Source organism: Thamnophis sirtalis, unplaced genomic scaffold (assembly GCF_051295495.1).
Source record: "Thamnophis sirtalis isolate CommonGarterSnake01/CBP01778 unplaced genomic scaffold, rThaSir2_p1.2 scaffold_3, whole genome shotgun sequence".
In the NCBI taxonomy this organism is placed as follows: domain Eukaryota; kingdom Metazoa; phylum Chordata; class Lepidosauria; order Squamata; family Natricidae; genus Thamnophis; species Thamnophis sirtalis.
Genome location: NW_028261383.1, coordinates 19,393,256 through 19,407,970, shown reverse-complemented (window position 1 = coordinate 19,407,970; position 14,715 = coordinate 19,393,256). Strand labels below are relative to the sequence as shown.

Below are 14,715 nucleotides of genomic sequence, written 5' to 3'. Positions count from 1 at the left end.
CCGCTGTCAAGCCCGCCAAGCCACGCCCACAGAACCAGTAGTAAAAAAAATTGAATCCCATCACTGGTCCACATGTCTTAAAGTTACCAAGGTTGGGAAACCTTGCTTTTATGTTTATTTTTTTAGAGGACTAATAATTTCACCATGGCATAGCCAGGCTACCTCTGGTGAATGGTCTTGATATTTTGCATTTCAGCTTTGGGCATGCTTGTTTGGAGACTCCCTCCCTCCCTCCCCACTCAAAACCCATTGCTGAAACTCCTTCCTTCCTTCCTTCCTTCCTTCCTTCCTTCTGCCATCAAATCTTTCGCTTCTGGCAGCATACTAGAGTAGAATTAGTGGCTAATACTAAATAATGCATACTTTACAGCATTGATGATGTTACCTAGTTTGGTAATGAAACATCTGCAAGAAAACAACCAAGCTCAGAGATCATCAAGGACCCCTCATATCAATTCTGAGCTGCAAGTGTTGTCTTCCATTGTTGCTAAATCATGTCTGGGTAAAAATGGTGAACAGTCATTCTCTGAAATTTTTCTGGAAGAGTTTGGTCTCTAAAAGCTTCAGGAATGAGGGAGTCTCCGTTCTGGAGAAAAGCTGTTCCATTAATGCAGAGGCCAGGTTGCCAAGCTGCTAGCATTTTTGAATTGCACCTGAAAAATTACTGGTAGCTAATTCAGGATCTTCAAGGTAGGTGTCATATAGTTATAATAGCTAGTATCAAGTGAAAAACTGGCATTTTCCACCATTGCAGTGGTCTTTGAAGGCGGTGTTCTGGACTAGGCTTCCTTATCTCCCTGGGAATGCTGCCAGAGACCTAATTGCCAAGTGAAGAGAAAGGCCAAACTTAGCACAGAGTCAAACAGAATTTTTCAAAGCTTGAACCGATCAAAAGAACAAATTGCTTCCTGCAAAAGCTCACGTCCAATTTGCTCCTCTTTTATGTCTTATGGGAAGGGCCAATCATCTCCAAGCCTTACTCCCAAGTCGACCCTGTTTTTTAAATTGTTCTTACCTCCTGGCAGCTCTGCGCATGCGCACACTGGGAACAGGCTCACGCTGTTCTTCTGCCTCGCTGATGTCAGGCTCCGGAGGCAGCAAATAACTACCAGATGGCCTTAACCCCATCTCTGCCTCCGACGCAGAGCCCTCATCAGAGCCTTCCCCAGACTCCAGGACTGGCCCATCATCCTCCCCAACCTCCTCACTGTCTGAATCTGGCGAGCCACAACAGGCCGTTCCATGCAGAGTACGTTGGAGTAGTTTTAACCACTTGGAAAGATGAGAGTTTTGCAGGCAGTGGTTTCACCTATGATACTATAGTCCACTAAGGGTTACTGGAACTAACAAAATATCAATTTAAACTTGATTAAGTAAAACAATTTTATATTCCTTCCTTTTAACAATCTTGAACTTTTAATTTTCCTTCCTTTTATTTTTAATAATCTTGACAGTTACCTCTCCTCAAATAATGTCCTAGAGCCATGATGTAGAACCCATGGCATGCATGCCACAGGTGGCACACGGAGCCATTTCTGAGGGCACGGGAGGCATTGCCCTGTCAGCTCAAGCTGGCCAGCTGATTTTCGGCCTTGATTTTTGGCTGTTTTTTGCCTTCCGGAGGCTTTAGGGAAGCCTCCTAAAGCCTCCAGAGGGTGAAAAATGGCCCAATGGACAACCCGGAAGTCCGTTCCTGAACTTCCTCAATTCTTTGGCGCTCAGCCTTTCTTATGGTCTAACTTTCACAGCTATACATTGCACCTGGGAAAACCGTAGCCTTGATTATACACACTTTTGTTGGCAGGGTGATGTCTCTGCTTTTTAGTATGCTGTCTAGATTTGCCATAGCTTTCCTCCCCAGGAGCAAACGTCTTTTAATTTTTTGGCTGCAGTCCCCATCTGCGGTGATCTTGGAGCCCAGGAAAATAAAATCTATCACTATCACAGGGGAGGGGAGAATCCTATTCTTTTAACTATCCCTAAGCGGGGAAATTATTTAGAGCTAGCTTCACCTTCCTAACTGCCGATAGGATGCACTCAATAAAGGACTTTCTGAACCTAACCCAAGTGTCAAGAGTCCTGACTTCTCTGAATTCATTGATTGGAACAATGACATTAATCTTGTCAGGTCACACTTCCTCCTCTTCCATAACCTCTTTTTTTTAAATACAGTCTTGTCTATAGAAGCAGACCCTTAAAAATGAATTTCTCAGGAAACCTGGGCCCATTGTTCACAAATATCCTTCAATATGTCCAGCGTTAAAAGTATTGTTTCCATTCTGTATTAGTAAGTCAAATTTTAAATGTTTTTCTTCTTTAATTGTACTATTCAGTTCCTCCTGATTCCGTCTACTGTCTGATTTTTAAGATGCCATTTTGTTTTGTTTTGTTTTGTCGTTTGTTTTTAAAGTATTCAAAACAACAGCCGTTCCCCATAGGAAAGATTCATATTTAATTGGCTTCAGAATCTTCTTTCAAATCCATGTGGATTCTTAGTCGGTTTGTAACTTTTCCGAAGTTCTAATCCCCCTAGGGCTATTTATTCCCCCCTCCCCCAAAGTATTAAGTCCTTATATTTGTATTTAAAACTTATTTCGCTAAGGATTGAAGGACTCTCACCCAGTATAGTAAATCTTGCCATTTTAAAGGTTCCTAATATCCGAAAGGGACGTGGTGGCTCAGTAGCTACGATGCTGAGCTTGTCGATCAGAAAGTTGGTGGTTCGAATCCCTAGCATTGTAACAGAGTGAGCTCCCATTACTTGTCCCAGCTTCTGCCAACCCTACCCTGTTTCCCTGAAAATAAAACCTCTCCGGATAATAAGACCAATCGGGCTTTTGAGCGCATGCACTAAAATAAGCCCTCCCCAAAAAATATTGCCACACAGCAGCAGCCATGAGGTGACCACGCTCGCCTTAAAAATAATAAGAGCTCCCCGTAAATAAGGCCAAGCGCTTATTTCAGGGGTCAAAAGAAAATTTTCATGAAAACATGGTAGTAGTTCGAAAGCATGTAAAAAATGCAAGTAGAAAAATAGGGACCACCTGTGGTGGAAAGGTAGCAGCGTTCCATGCTCCTTCTGGGTTTAGTCATGCCGGCCACATGACCACGGAGACGTCTTTGGACAGCGCTGGCTCTTCAGCTTTGAAACAGAGATGAGCACCGCCGCCTAGAGTCGGGAACGACTAGCACATATGTGCGAGGGGAGCCTTTACCGTTACTATCCGAAAAGCAGCGAAGAAGGAATTTCTGAAAATGATTAGAAGGGGACACGTTTAAACCCCGTCTCCTCTTAAAGGCACCGACCGCAGTTTGGAGAAAGATGGGAACCTCTCATCTCCCACTGCTTTAATCCCACTGGTGACCTCTGGTCTTAACCATCACCTCATATGCAGTACAGCTGCCCGGAGGACTTGTGGGCGATCTCAAGCTCTCTTCTTGTCCGGAGAGGAATTACAAATAGCTGGTCCTTCTCCCTGATTCTTTATTCTGCCCCCCCCCCCCCCTTCTCTCTGCTCTCCATTTCTTCCCCGGAAGTTGTTTCTCTTCCTCCTCCACCTCTGCCTCCTCCCCCCTCCCATCTCCCAATTGCTAACGCAGGTGGTTGTACACCGATCTATTTGTTCCCATAGGTGCCAATGAATCTAATCAGGGCCAAAGCAATTCTACGCAGGAGCAAAATTCCCCGCTGGAATTGCTGGGAGAGCTTTCCACCGTGTCGCTGATTGCTGTCAGCGATGCTAACCCCGTTTCCAAGCCGCGCCCGAGGAAGTCCCGAGAAGTGGAGCTCTCTCAAATGTATGGGCTGAAAACCATAAAGGTGATGCTGAAGAAACTTCGGAGCCCTCAGAAAGGGGAATCCAAGGGCCCCGATGATTGCGGTCGTAGAGCTACTGAGCTTTCCAAAACCATTAGATGCAATACAGGGCAGAGGTCCTACGATTGCTCTGATTGTGGGGCAGCCTTCAGCAGGCCATCTCATCTCTATCCGCATGAGAAAGGCACTGCGTGTCGTAAAACGAGGCCCATTCCCGATTCCAATTTTGCAGAGGAGGAGATGACCTGTCGAGGTAGGTGTGATGACCTGGCTAATTAATGAATCGTTCTCTTTTTTTTTAACCCCTATCTCTCTTTTATTATACTGAATCTGACATAATCTACCCTGAGCAATTTTCTTGCCATTCCACATCAGTATTTTGGGAGAGTTCTTCAGGATCTTTGGCTAACATTCCTTGTCCTTTCCTCTTTATTATTCAACGCTTATCCGTAAAATGTTGATTATGTGTTGAGACAACCCACTGGTCTTTATATAACAGTGTTGTTCATCTTGTACTTTCTTCCTCTCAGCAATAAATTATCAATGACCTCTGGCAGTGTTGAGTTTCAGGGTTTAGTGACTATGATCAAGACCAGGGGTCTGCAACCTGCGTCTCCCTCCTTTCGTCCCTCTGCTGCAGAAAGAAGTAGCCAATACCGACACTTCTATTGCCACCTGCATGGCCTGGCCACTGCTCTTGCAGCGCCTTGCGCAGCACAGGTGAAATTTAGCACGCTTCTCAGTGGGGGAGACAGGGTCCCCTCCTTCTCCTGGAGCCCATTACTACGTGGAGCTACAATGTGACCCTTCCCCACTCGCCTCTGGCAACAGCAGCAGCGTTGACCGCGGGGCGGGCAAGTATCTCAGGGCAGAGAGCAGGTTGCGCATCCGGCACCAACGAAGGCTGGAAGCCACCTGCCGTTTCCTGCTGCAGTCTCTCGGGCAGTGAGAGAGAAAGAGAGAGAGACGTGGCAAATAATTTAACAACCTGGTCTCTAGCCTGTTCTCTAATTTAACAACCTGTTCTCTCTAATAATTTAACAACCTGTTTTCTCTAATAATTTAACAACCTGTTTTCCCTAATTTAACAACCTGTTCTCTCTAATAATTTAGCCGCCTGTTCTCTCTAACAATTTAACAACCTGTTCTCTCTAATGACCGGGTAGGTAGGCATGGCTGGAGGTGTGTGTGTCATGTGACTGGGTGGGAGGGAGTGATGTCGAGTTGGCCACGCACGCCCAAGTCACACCGGTTGTTAAATTATATTGGCTCCCGGTGTTTTCTTATCTGTGGGAAACTGGTCCAAACGGCTCTTTTGAGTGTTTAAGGTTGCAGACCCCTGGGCTAGACCTTTGATATGAAACTAACACTTTTAACAATAAATATTGGCAGGTAGAGAAATGTATAAATGCCTTTTATGTTTGATGGATATTGTCCTACTGAATCGGTTTGTAAAAATCTTTTCTTCCTGAAAAGCAGGTGAAGAAAGGCCGAGTCCTTTTTCCTTCTTTTGATCAAAAGGTCATTTTTATCTTCCCTGGCTTTCTAATGGCTGGATGGACCTTATTCTGAAATGCATGCATGCGTGTGTGTGTTGTTAACAAATTAGAACAGTTCCCAAGTTACAATTCCAATTAAAGTATTTTTGGCTCTTTCTTGCCACTTTATGGCAAGAAATTAATTAGTTAATATCACTTTATAATGCCTTGGTAAGGCCACACTTGGAATACTGCATTCAGTTTTGGTCACCACGATGTAGAAAAGATGTGGAGACTCTAGAAAGAGTGCAGAGAAGAGCAACAAAGATGATGAGGGGACTGGAGACTAAAACATATGAAGAACGGTTGCAGGAACTGGGTATGTTTAGTTTAATGAAAAGAAGGACTAAGGGAGACATGATAGCAGTCTTCCAATATCTCAGGGGCTGCCACAAAGAAGAGGGAGGCAAGCTATTCTCCAAGGCACCTGAGGGCAGGACAAGAAGCAGTGGGTGGAAACTAATCAAGGAGAGAAGCAACTTAGAACTGAGGAGATATTTACTGACAGAACAATTAATCGGTGGACCAACTTGCCTCCAGAAGTTGTGAATGCCCCAACACTGGAAGTCTTTAAGAAGATGTTGTCTGAAACGGTATAGGGTTTCCTGCCTAGGCAGGGGGTTGGACTAGAACACCTCCAAGGCCCCTTCCAACTCTGCTATTGTATTGTATTGCCTTAGGAGACCATTGGTAAAAACAGTTGCTTCCAGGTTGATTCATTCCCAGGTTTGTTATGGCATTCCCTTCGTTGCGCTAACATTCACTGTGATTTGAACCAGCGAGCCGATCAGCCGTTACTAACCAGGCTTGAGAGGATTCACAGCGTTGCGTGTCTTAAATTGTTGATTGTCCTTATTAGGAGAGGAAGCGTCGAGAAGTACGTGTCCTCTGCAGCAAGACATCAAATTGGAGCAGGAAGATGGAGCATATCCACCTAGCGATGATCAGCTTTCTCCGGCGACCTCTCAGGAGGAAGAACAAACTGCGAACGAGGCCTCCGAACACCGGAACACGAAAATGCACGGCTGCACAAAATGCGGCTACCAAGCGGAAAAATTATCAGACATTCTGAAGCACTTCAGGGTCCATAACAAGGAAAAACCTTACAGATACTTGGACTGCGGGAATTCCTTTGGATGGTCCTCAAACCTCACGAAACAGCAGCAAACCCCTGTAGCCAGCCAGCAAACGCCGGTGCCCAACGTTGTTGTTGCCGAATGCGACGTGACGCTTAGTGGTAGGTAGAAATTGGAGGTCCTTATTAATTAGATATAATAGATATGTGTGTGTTGTATTTGTGCTGATAAATGAATAAAGGGAGAATAGTATAGATCTATTTCAAGCTATTTAGCTCTCATCAGCTTGAAATAGATCTATACTAGTCTCCCTTTATTTATATATCAGCACAAATGCAACACAAATGTAACAAAGGCAACAGTAAAAATATTGGCTTTCTGTCTGGATGGTCTCTTGTGACGAGCCGATAGACAGAGAAAGGAAGCAGTAGGCCTCCTCCCATATTTGGGCATACCAGGGGTTGTGACACTAAATACATACATACATACATAGCAGTAGACTTATATACCGCTTCATAGGCCTTCCAGGCCTCTCTAAGCGGTTTACAGAGAGTCAGCCTATTGCCCCCAACAATCTGGGTCCTCATTTTACCCACCTCGGAAGGATGGAAGGCTGAGTCAACCCTGAGCCGGGTTTGAGATTTGAACCACTGACCTGCTGATCTAGCAGTAGCCTGCAGTGCTGCATTTAACCACTGCGCCACCTTGGCTCTTACATACATACATACATACATACATACATACATACAGCAATACCCCCTTTAGATTTCTATAGCGCTTCACAGTGCTTTGACAACCCCCTCTAAGCGGTTTAGAGAGTCAGCATCTTGCTCCCAACAGTTATCAGTTAAAGGGTCCTTTTGTTGTGACCTGTCGGCCACCGGCCCCTCCATCAGCCGAATCAGGAGGAGGAGGAGGAGTCGTGGGAATCAGGGTCAGCATCAAAGCAACCTGAGAGCTCCAAGGGGGAAGAGGGAATAGAGCTGGCAGAGAGACAGAGGCGGAGCTATGGCCGTCCATCAGCCCTCAGGTCTGGAGGTGGTTGATGAAGAAGAGGGACAGCTGGCTCCAGTGTGTGACGTGCGGCTGCGCAGAAGGCAGAGGAGAGGAGAGCAGTGGAAAGACGTGGGCCGATCCTGGGGAAGGAAGAGCCACCGCTGCTAGTGAGGCCCCACCCTAGCTCTGAGGATAGAAGGCAGGGAGACAACCATTCATCTTCCAATCAGATGAACTTGTTAGCCTGCGAGAGAAACTTTTTCCAGGGCTGCTGGCACTCCTAATAACGGAATCCTTTGAGTTCACTTCAGAGGGTTTGTTGTGTTTGGGGAGCTGGGTCAGAACACCTTTGTCCAGGTGCGTTAAAGGGAAGCCATAGGGAAAGGGTGGGCAACTGGTAGCCCTTTTACAACTGGCTCGGGAATTCTAGGAGTTGAAGTCCACAGCTCATAAAGGTGCTGTAATTGCTCCGTTCTTAGAAATTTCAGAAGAAAACCTAGTAACTTTAATTTAGAACCCAGCCTGCACAGTGAAGTAAGGGGGAAGGGTTTTGAGTTTGAGGGCAGTGGAGTAAAATGCAAACTCTGTGTAAGGTTTCCTAAAAATGCCCTAATTGATTCATGAGTATTGAGTCAAGTTTCAATACAAAACTAGTCATTTATTAGGAGCATCGTAGGCAAGATCTTTTCGCAGCCAGGTCTAAGCTTTGTCTGAGTTATAGCTGAACTTTAATCCTCTTCCTTCCCTCCCCTCAGTCTGTGTCATAAATCACATTCCCCAATGAGGTGCACCCCTCCCAAGTCTGCTGCAGTAATCTGAGGTCCAACTTCAGCCGACAGTATTCGTGGAATGCCCTCCACCCCCTCACTATGACAACGTTGGGAGTTGACACTCTGCATCTGACTGCAGAGTAAGAAAATACATTTCTTTACTTGTTAAGGTTATTTTCGCTGCAGTGGCGAACTTGAAAATCGCTGGCGGCTGCTTAACGAATGATCGAATCTGAATTGGGGACATGGCTCCATTTTGCCTTTTTTTCCCAACTATGGTTTGGTTTGGTTTATTGGATTTATAGGATTTATATGCCGCCCTTCTCCCAAGGACTCAGGGCGGCATACAACATTAAAAAAACACCTATTACAAAAGTAAAAAAAAAATAAAATTAAATAGAATATCCCAAACAAACCCAATTAGGATTAACAATAACATTTCCCATGATCTGAATCTTTTCTGTTTCTCCCACAGATGATGAGGAGTTGATTAACTACTTAGGGAAGAAGCCTCCGCGGCAAGAAGCGGGCTTGCAGAACGGTCCAAAGAGATCATCCAAACGCTCTCCGGGTTCTACAGCTTCCAGGTTGAAGGCCTCGCTCCCGTTACGTTCCAAGGAATGGAACGGAAAAGGCAAACCCGCCAGTCACGTTAACGCGGGGAAAAAAACCCGGTATGACGGTATGGAGAAGAAACACGAGTGTCTAGATTGCGGGCATCGAACCTATTACCTGTCCGATCTCGTGCGGCACAAAAGGGTTCACCCCAAAGGGAAGCCTTACAAGTGCCCGGATTGCGAGAAAATCTTCGTCCAGCCTTCCTTCCTCAAAGTACACCTGAAAACGCACAAGACGCGAGGGAAACACATGAAAAGGCTAAAAGCCTCCCAAGGAGAGAGGAAATACACCTGCTCCAAATGCGGACACAAAACCTATAAATTATCCACTCACCTCTTGCATGTGAGAGCCCACGTGGGAGAAAGCGAGAAGTCTTACTTATGTGACGAGTGTGGGAAATGTTTCAAGAGGAGCTCGAACCTTTCCAGGCACAAGCAAATCCACTTGTTCAACAAAGGCATTAAAGCCAGCGACGGCATTAAGATCAGAAGACCCTCCTACACCATGGATAAAGAGATAAACAGAGGTTAGCGCCTGGTTTTGAACCCTTTGTCGATTGAAGCGTAAGATGTACCCTGTTTCCCCAAAAATAAGACCTATCCTGAAAATGAGCACTAGCACAGCGATGGCGAACCTTTTTTGGCTCACGTGCCATAAGTGGGGCGAGCGCAGGGGGGTCATGTGTGGGCATACCGCACCCCATAATCCCTGACACACACCCTCCCCAGCACACATGACATGCACCCCCCTCCCCATTTTTTGCATGCTTTTTTTTTTGCCCTCCCTGGGCTACAGAGGCTTTATAGAAGCCTGGGGCAGGTGAAAAAAGCCTCCCCCCCCATCCGGAGGCCCTCCGGAGGCTTCAGTGTCCTTCACTAGGCTTCCCGGAGGACTAAAAACGACCCTACAAGCAAATCGGAAGTCACTTCCGGTTTGCTCGTAGGGTCGTTTTTGTCCCCGGAGCCTTCTACCGGAAGTCTCTTCCGGTTTGTTTGTAGGGTTGTTTTTTGTCCTCCGGAGCCTTCTAACGGAAGTCACTTCCGGTTTGCTCATAGAGTCGTTTTTTTGTCCCTGGAGTCTTCTACCGGAAGTCACTTCCGGTTTTGCTTGTAGGGTTGCTTTTTGCCCTCCAGAGGCTTCAGGGAAGCTTCTGAAGCCTCCGGGGGGCCTCTGGCGTGTGGGAGAGGGGGGGTCGCGGAGGCTGTTTTCACCCTCTCCAGGCTCCTATAAAGCCTCTCAAGCCTGGGGAGCACGAAAAATGGCTTTAAAAAAGGCTGAACTTATTTATTTATTTATTAAATATGTTTATTTGCCGCCCAATCCCGAAGGACTTAGCTTGCCAGTCCGTGCATGCACGCTGGCCAGCTGACAGGGCAACGCCTCGTCTGCCACCTGTGGCACGCAAACCAATGGTTCCATGTGCCACCTGTGGTACGGCTGCCATAGATTCGCCATCCTGGCCTTAGCATGTTTTTTTAAGCACTAATATAATATAAGCTGTGAGGCCAGGGGTGGTAGAGGTACCACACGCGCCCCGCAGTGGCTTACCTTAGGGCTCCCGCAGCCAGGCCATCCACACCCCCAACACCTGCCTCTTGGCAGCGACACCAGCAGGGCTGTAAAGCACTGGGAAGCAGTATCTAAGTCTTAAGTGCTATTGCTATTAATAAAAAGTTCAATTGAGCCAGCGTTTCTCAGACATGGGGAATTCTGGGAGGTGGCGTTCCTACCTTTTAAAGCTGCAGAGCTCCCCTTTTTCCCCCTGGTAGTCTCACATTTCGGCTGTTCCTTTGTCTCAACAGGTTATGAGGCACCAAAGAAAAGCACTCAAGTCCATCTAAAGAAAATAGGGGGTCCATCGGCAGCCTCAACCGCATCGAACATGGCGGCGCTGCGTAAACATTGGCGCAATTACAAGCGGCAGCAGCGGGAAAAGGCGGCAGCCAAGAAACGGAAGGCAGACGAGAAGCTGAAAATGGAAGAGAGCGCGAAGGAGAACATCGCAGTGAAGGAGGAAACGAAGGAGGAAACAAACGAGGAGACGAAGGAGGAGTCAAAGGAGGAGGCAAAGGAGGAAACAAAGAAGGAAACGGAGGAGAAACGTACTCCAGAATTATCCCTCCGGGCCCGGCTGGAAAGATTTGCCTATTCTAAAAACAGAGGAAAAGAGAACAGCCAGGAAGAACGGGCACCAGATCCAAAAGTCTCAGCAGAGGAGCAACATCAGGAATGTACTGTGTGTGGGAAGAACTTCACCTACGATGGTCAACTTACCGATCACCAGAACCTGCACACCGAAGCGAAACCTCACAGATGCAACGAATGTCGGAAATGATTTCTGAAGAGTGAGTTTTGGCCAGGTCACTCTCACAGGGGGCTCCAGATAACGCCCACCGGGTGGGACGGGGCTGGGGGTGTCTATGACAACTTGCCATGGCCAACTTGCTACAGCCAACTCACCTCAGACAGGACAACTCACCGCGGAACAGGACTTACCCTAATATAAGAAATAGCGGAATAGAATCAGTGGTGGGATTTGCTTACCTTCCCTACCAATTCGCAAATGTGAGCACGCTCACATATACTCATCTGTAGATGCACACGCCCTTCTGTGCATGCACAGCGCTGGCGCATTATGTCGGGGCACTTGGGCGGAGCCTCCCTCAGCCGCCGCCGCTCTTCAGTTCAGGAGAGAACCGGCTGCATCCCACCTCATTAAATCATTAAAGAAAGGATGCGAAAGTTATAAAGTCATGTAAAATGCAAAATGTGAAGTAAATAGGACAGCAGTGGGGAGGGAAAGGGGGAAGGAGAAGTGAGGAAAGATAAAGGGGCGGGGGGAAGCATTGACTTCTGACTCTCCCTGTTACAGTAAAATAAGGCCTTAACATCAAAACATAAGTTTTTGCTTTTTCATAATTTAATGAACATTTCTATGAAGATCTATCAGTCTAATCAGTAAAACCTAAAGTCAGAGTTTCATTCTTTTCCACTTCAAGCACAAAGTCCAGAAGTGGTTTCCACGTGGAAAGAAAAGTACTTTTATGTTCTTTTCTTTCATCCAAGTGGTCAGTTTTGCCATTTCGGCCAACTCCCTCAACTTCTGCAACTGGTAGGAATCGAAGGGTCCTTCCATTTTTGCGCATACAATAAGTCTTGCGGCTGTCAACATGTACAATAACAAGGTTCTGAATTTTTCCCCTTTTTCCATGAGACCCAAAAGGAAAAGTTCTAGTTTCCTTTTTTTATCTCCATTTTCAAAAAAAAAGTTTGCATTAAAAGATGAACCATACTCTGATTTTTTTTTAAAATCGTTCCTCACTTCTCCGCTCCCTCCGAAATTGTTTTCCTATTTGCTTTGTGTGTTATATTTTATGTGACTTTATAACTCAGTAAAAATGTTAATGGTTAAAAAAAAACCAGAAGGGGTTTCAAGTTTCAAGTTTATTAGGATTTGTATGCCGCCCACTCCCATAGGGACTCTGGGCGGCTCACAACAGACAAGAAGCATTTAAAATTTAAAAATAGAAATAAAAAAATACAAATACAGTATTAAAATTCACATCACCCATTCCATCTAAGCGGGGCTGGATATCACTCAACAGCCCCAGGCCTGCCGGAACAGCCAGGTCTTGACGGCTTTACGGAAGGCCGGGAGAGTGGAAAGAGTCCAGATCTCTGCAGGTAGGTTGTTCCACAGGGCCGGCGCAGCAACAGAGAAGGCCCTCCCCCGGGGAGTCGCCAGCTGGCATTGTCCGGTTGACGGCACCCAGAGGAGGCCCAACCTGTGCGATCTTGTTGGTCGTTGGGAGATAAGTGGCAGGAGGCGGTCTCTCAGGTAGCCAGGTCCTAAACTATGAAGGGCTTTAAAAGTAACGACTAGCAAAAGTCGTTAGTAACGACTAGCAAAAGGAGGGACAAAATCAAATGTGAACGGCAAAACTATTTATTTTAAATAATTTCGGAGAATTGTTACATTGTCCCGCAGTGAGTTGGCCGTGGTGAGTCGTCCCATTCCATATCGGTAAATCCGTGATGCTGTGGGTGGAAAAGATTTATTTCAAAACGATGGTCCTGAGGGGGCTTCCTAGAAAATGCAGGGCTTCCAGCCTGTGTTTGAACATACTGTGTGTGATAAAAAGGTGACTCTGGGAGTGGAGAAGTCAGTGCTGTTTCCAAAAGTGTTTACTTGAACATCATCATAAAATACAAATAGAAACAAATAATGCAGATAGTCCTTGACTTAACAACCACAATTGACCACAGCATTCCTACTGCTAAGCAAGGTAGTTGGTTAAGTGAGCTTGCCCCATTTTGACAATTTTTCTCACCACGGTTGTTAAGCGAATCGCTGCAGTCGTTAAGCTAGTAGCATGGTGGTGAGGCAGATCTGGCTCTCCCCATTGGGGTTGATGGTTGGAAGGTCGCAAAAAAGGGGATCACATGATCCCGAGACACGGCAACCGTCATAAATATGAGTCAGTTTCCCGGCTTTTGAATTTGGATCATGTGCTTGTGGGGATGCTGCAACGGTCCTAAAGACGCTTTTTTTTCGATGCTGTTATAACTTCGAACAATCCCTAAATGAACTGTTGTAAGTCGAGGACTACCGATAATGTGGGAATAGGAGAAAGTAAAGAAAGGGAAGAGGGGTACAAGGTAAGAGAAAGGGGAAAAACAATGGCTTCCAACTTTTTTTGGTGCAGTAAAACACTAAAACACTAAATCCAACTTCACCCTCAACTTTTAGTTTACATGTTTAGTAAGTAACTGGAAAAATTCTTTTCTTCAATTAAACACTTTTACCGTCTCTGCCTCCTTTATCTCTGCCTCCTTCCTGAGGAGCGCAGCGGTTAAAGTACAGTATTGCAGGCTAGTTCTGCCAACTGCCGGCAGTTCGATTCCCACCAGCTCAAGTTTGGCTCAGCCTCCCATCCTTTCAAGGTCGGTAAAATGAGGGCACAGATTGATAGAAAGATGCTGACTCTGTAAAGCGCTTAGAGAGGGCTGCAAAGCACTATGAAGCAGTATATAAGTAAGTGCTCTTGCTAATGTGACTTGCTGATTGAGAAACAGATAGTCTTCGACTTAACAGTAGTTCATTTAGCGACAGTTCTAAGTTAAAACGGCACTGAAAAATGTGATTTTTCCAGTCACAACCTCTGCAGCATCCCCATAATCATGTGATCGAAATTCAAATGCTTGGCAGTTGGTTCATGTTAGGGGTATCTCCGTTGGGAGATAGAAAGTAGCGCAGAGGAATGTACAGCTAGAGAGAAGGAACGTTGCTAGTAGAAGAAAAAACACACGAATAGAGTCTCAGACACTGCCAGTAAAAACAAGTAGCTTTACTACTACTAATTGCTTCACAAGCAGTGATAGTAGATATTCCAATCCCAATTCAAAGAACAAACAATTGCTTACATTCGCAGTTCACGTTCCAGTCATCAAGCGAGCAAGTAGTCATCAAGCATAGGACAAGCAGAGAGAGAGAGAGAGCTTTCCTGACTCCCTCTTATTGCAAAGTTAATTACAGCTGATAAGTACATTCACCCATTTAAAGCAACATCGACCATTTGTTATTGTATACGAATCTATATTGCCTACCCAACAACTAGGAGTATACTCCCAACAGTTCATATTTATGACCATGGCTGTTCCAAGGTCATGTGATCTGACCTCGCAAGCAAAGTCAACCGGGAAGAGGCACATTCACTTACTAACGTGTCGACTGCAGCGATTCACTTAACAACGGTGGCAAGAAAGGGGGTAAAATGGGGCCAAACTCACTTAACAAATGTCTCAACAACAGAAATTTTGGTCTCAATTGTGGTCAAGGGATGAGGACTACCTGTTTTGCTATTGCTGTCAGTCTTTCCAAATTGTCCTTCCACTTTTAC

The 14,715-nt window shown here is 45.9% G+C and overlaps 1 protein-coding gene across 2 annotated transcripts in view; it reads left to right on the top strand.

The window, feature by feature from the left end:
* Positions 1-14,715, top strand: part of LOC106538803 (uncharacterized) — a 51,681-nt gene that overhangs the window by 32,363 nt on the left and 4,603 nt on the right. The window contains exons 8-11 of one of the 2 annotated variants that reach the window (XM_087711366.1): positions 3,633-4,070; positions 6,215-6,592; positions 8,673-9,341; positions 10,618-11,160. In XM_087711366.1, coding sequence (XP_087567492.1) covers positions 3,633-4,070; positions 6,215-6,592; positions 8,673-9,341; positions 10,618-11,150 — 2,018 coding nt within the window. In that variant the 3' untranslated portion in view covers positions 11,151-11,160. The remainder of the gene's footprint in view (positions 1-3,632; positions 4,071-6,214; positions 6,593-8,672; positions 9,342-10,617; positions 11,161-14,715) is intronic. The other variant, XM_087711365.1, reaches the window with a different exon arrangement.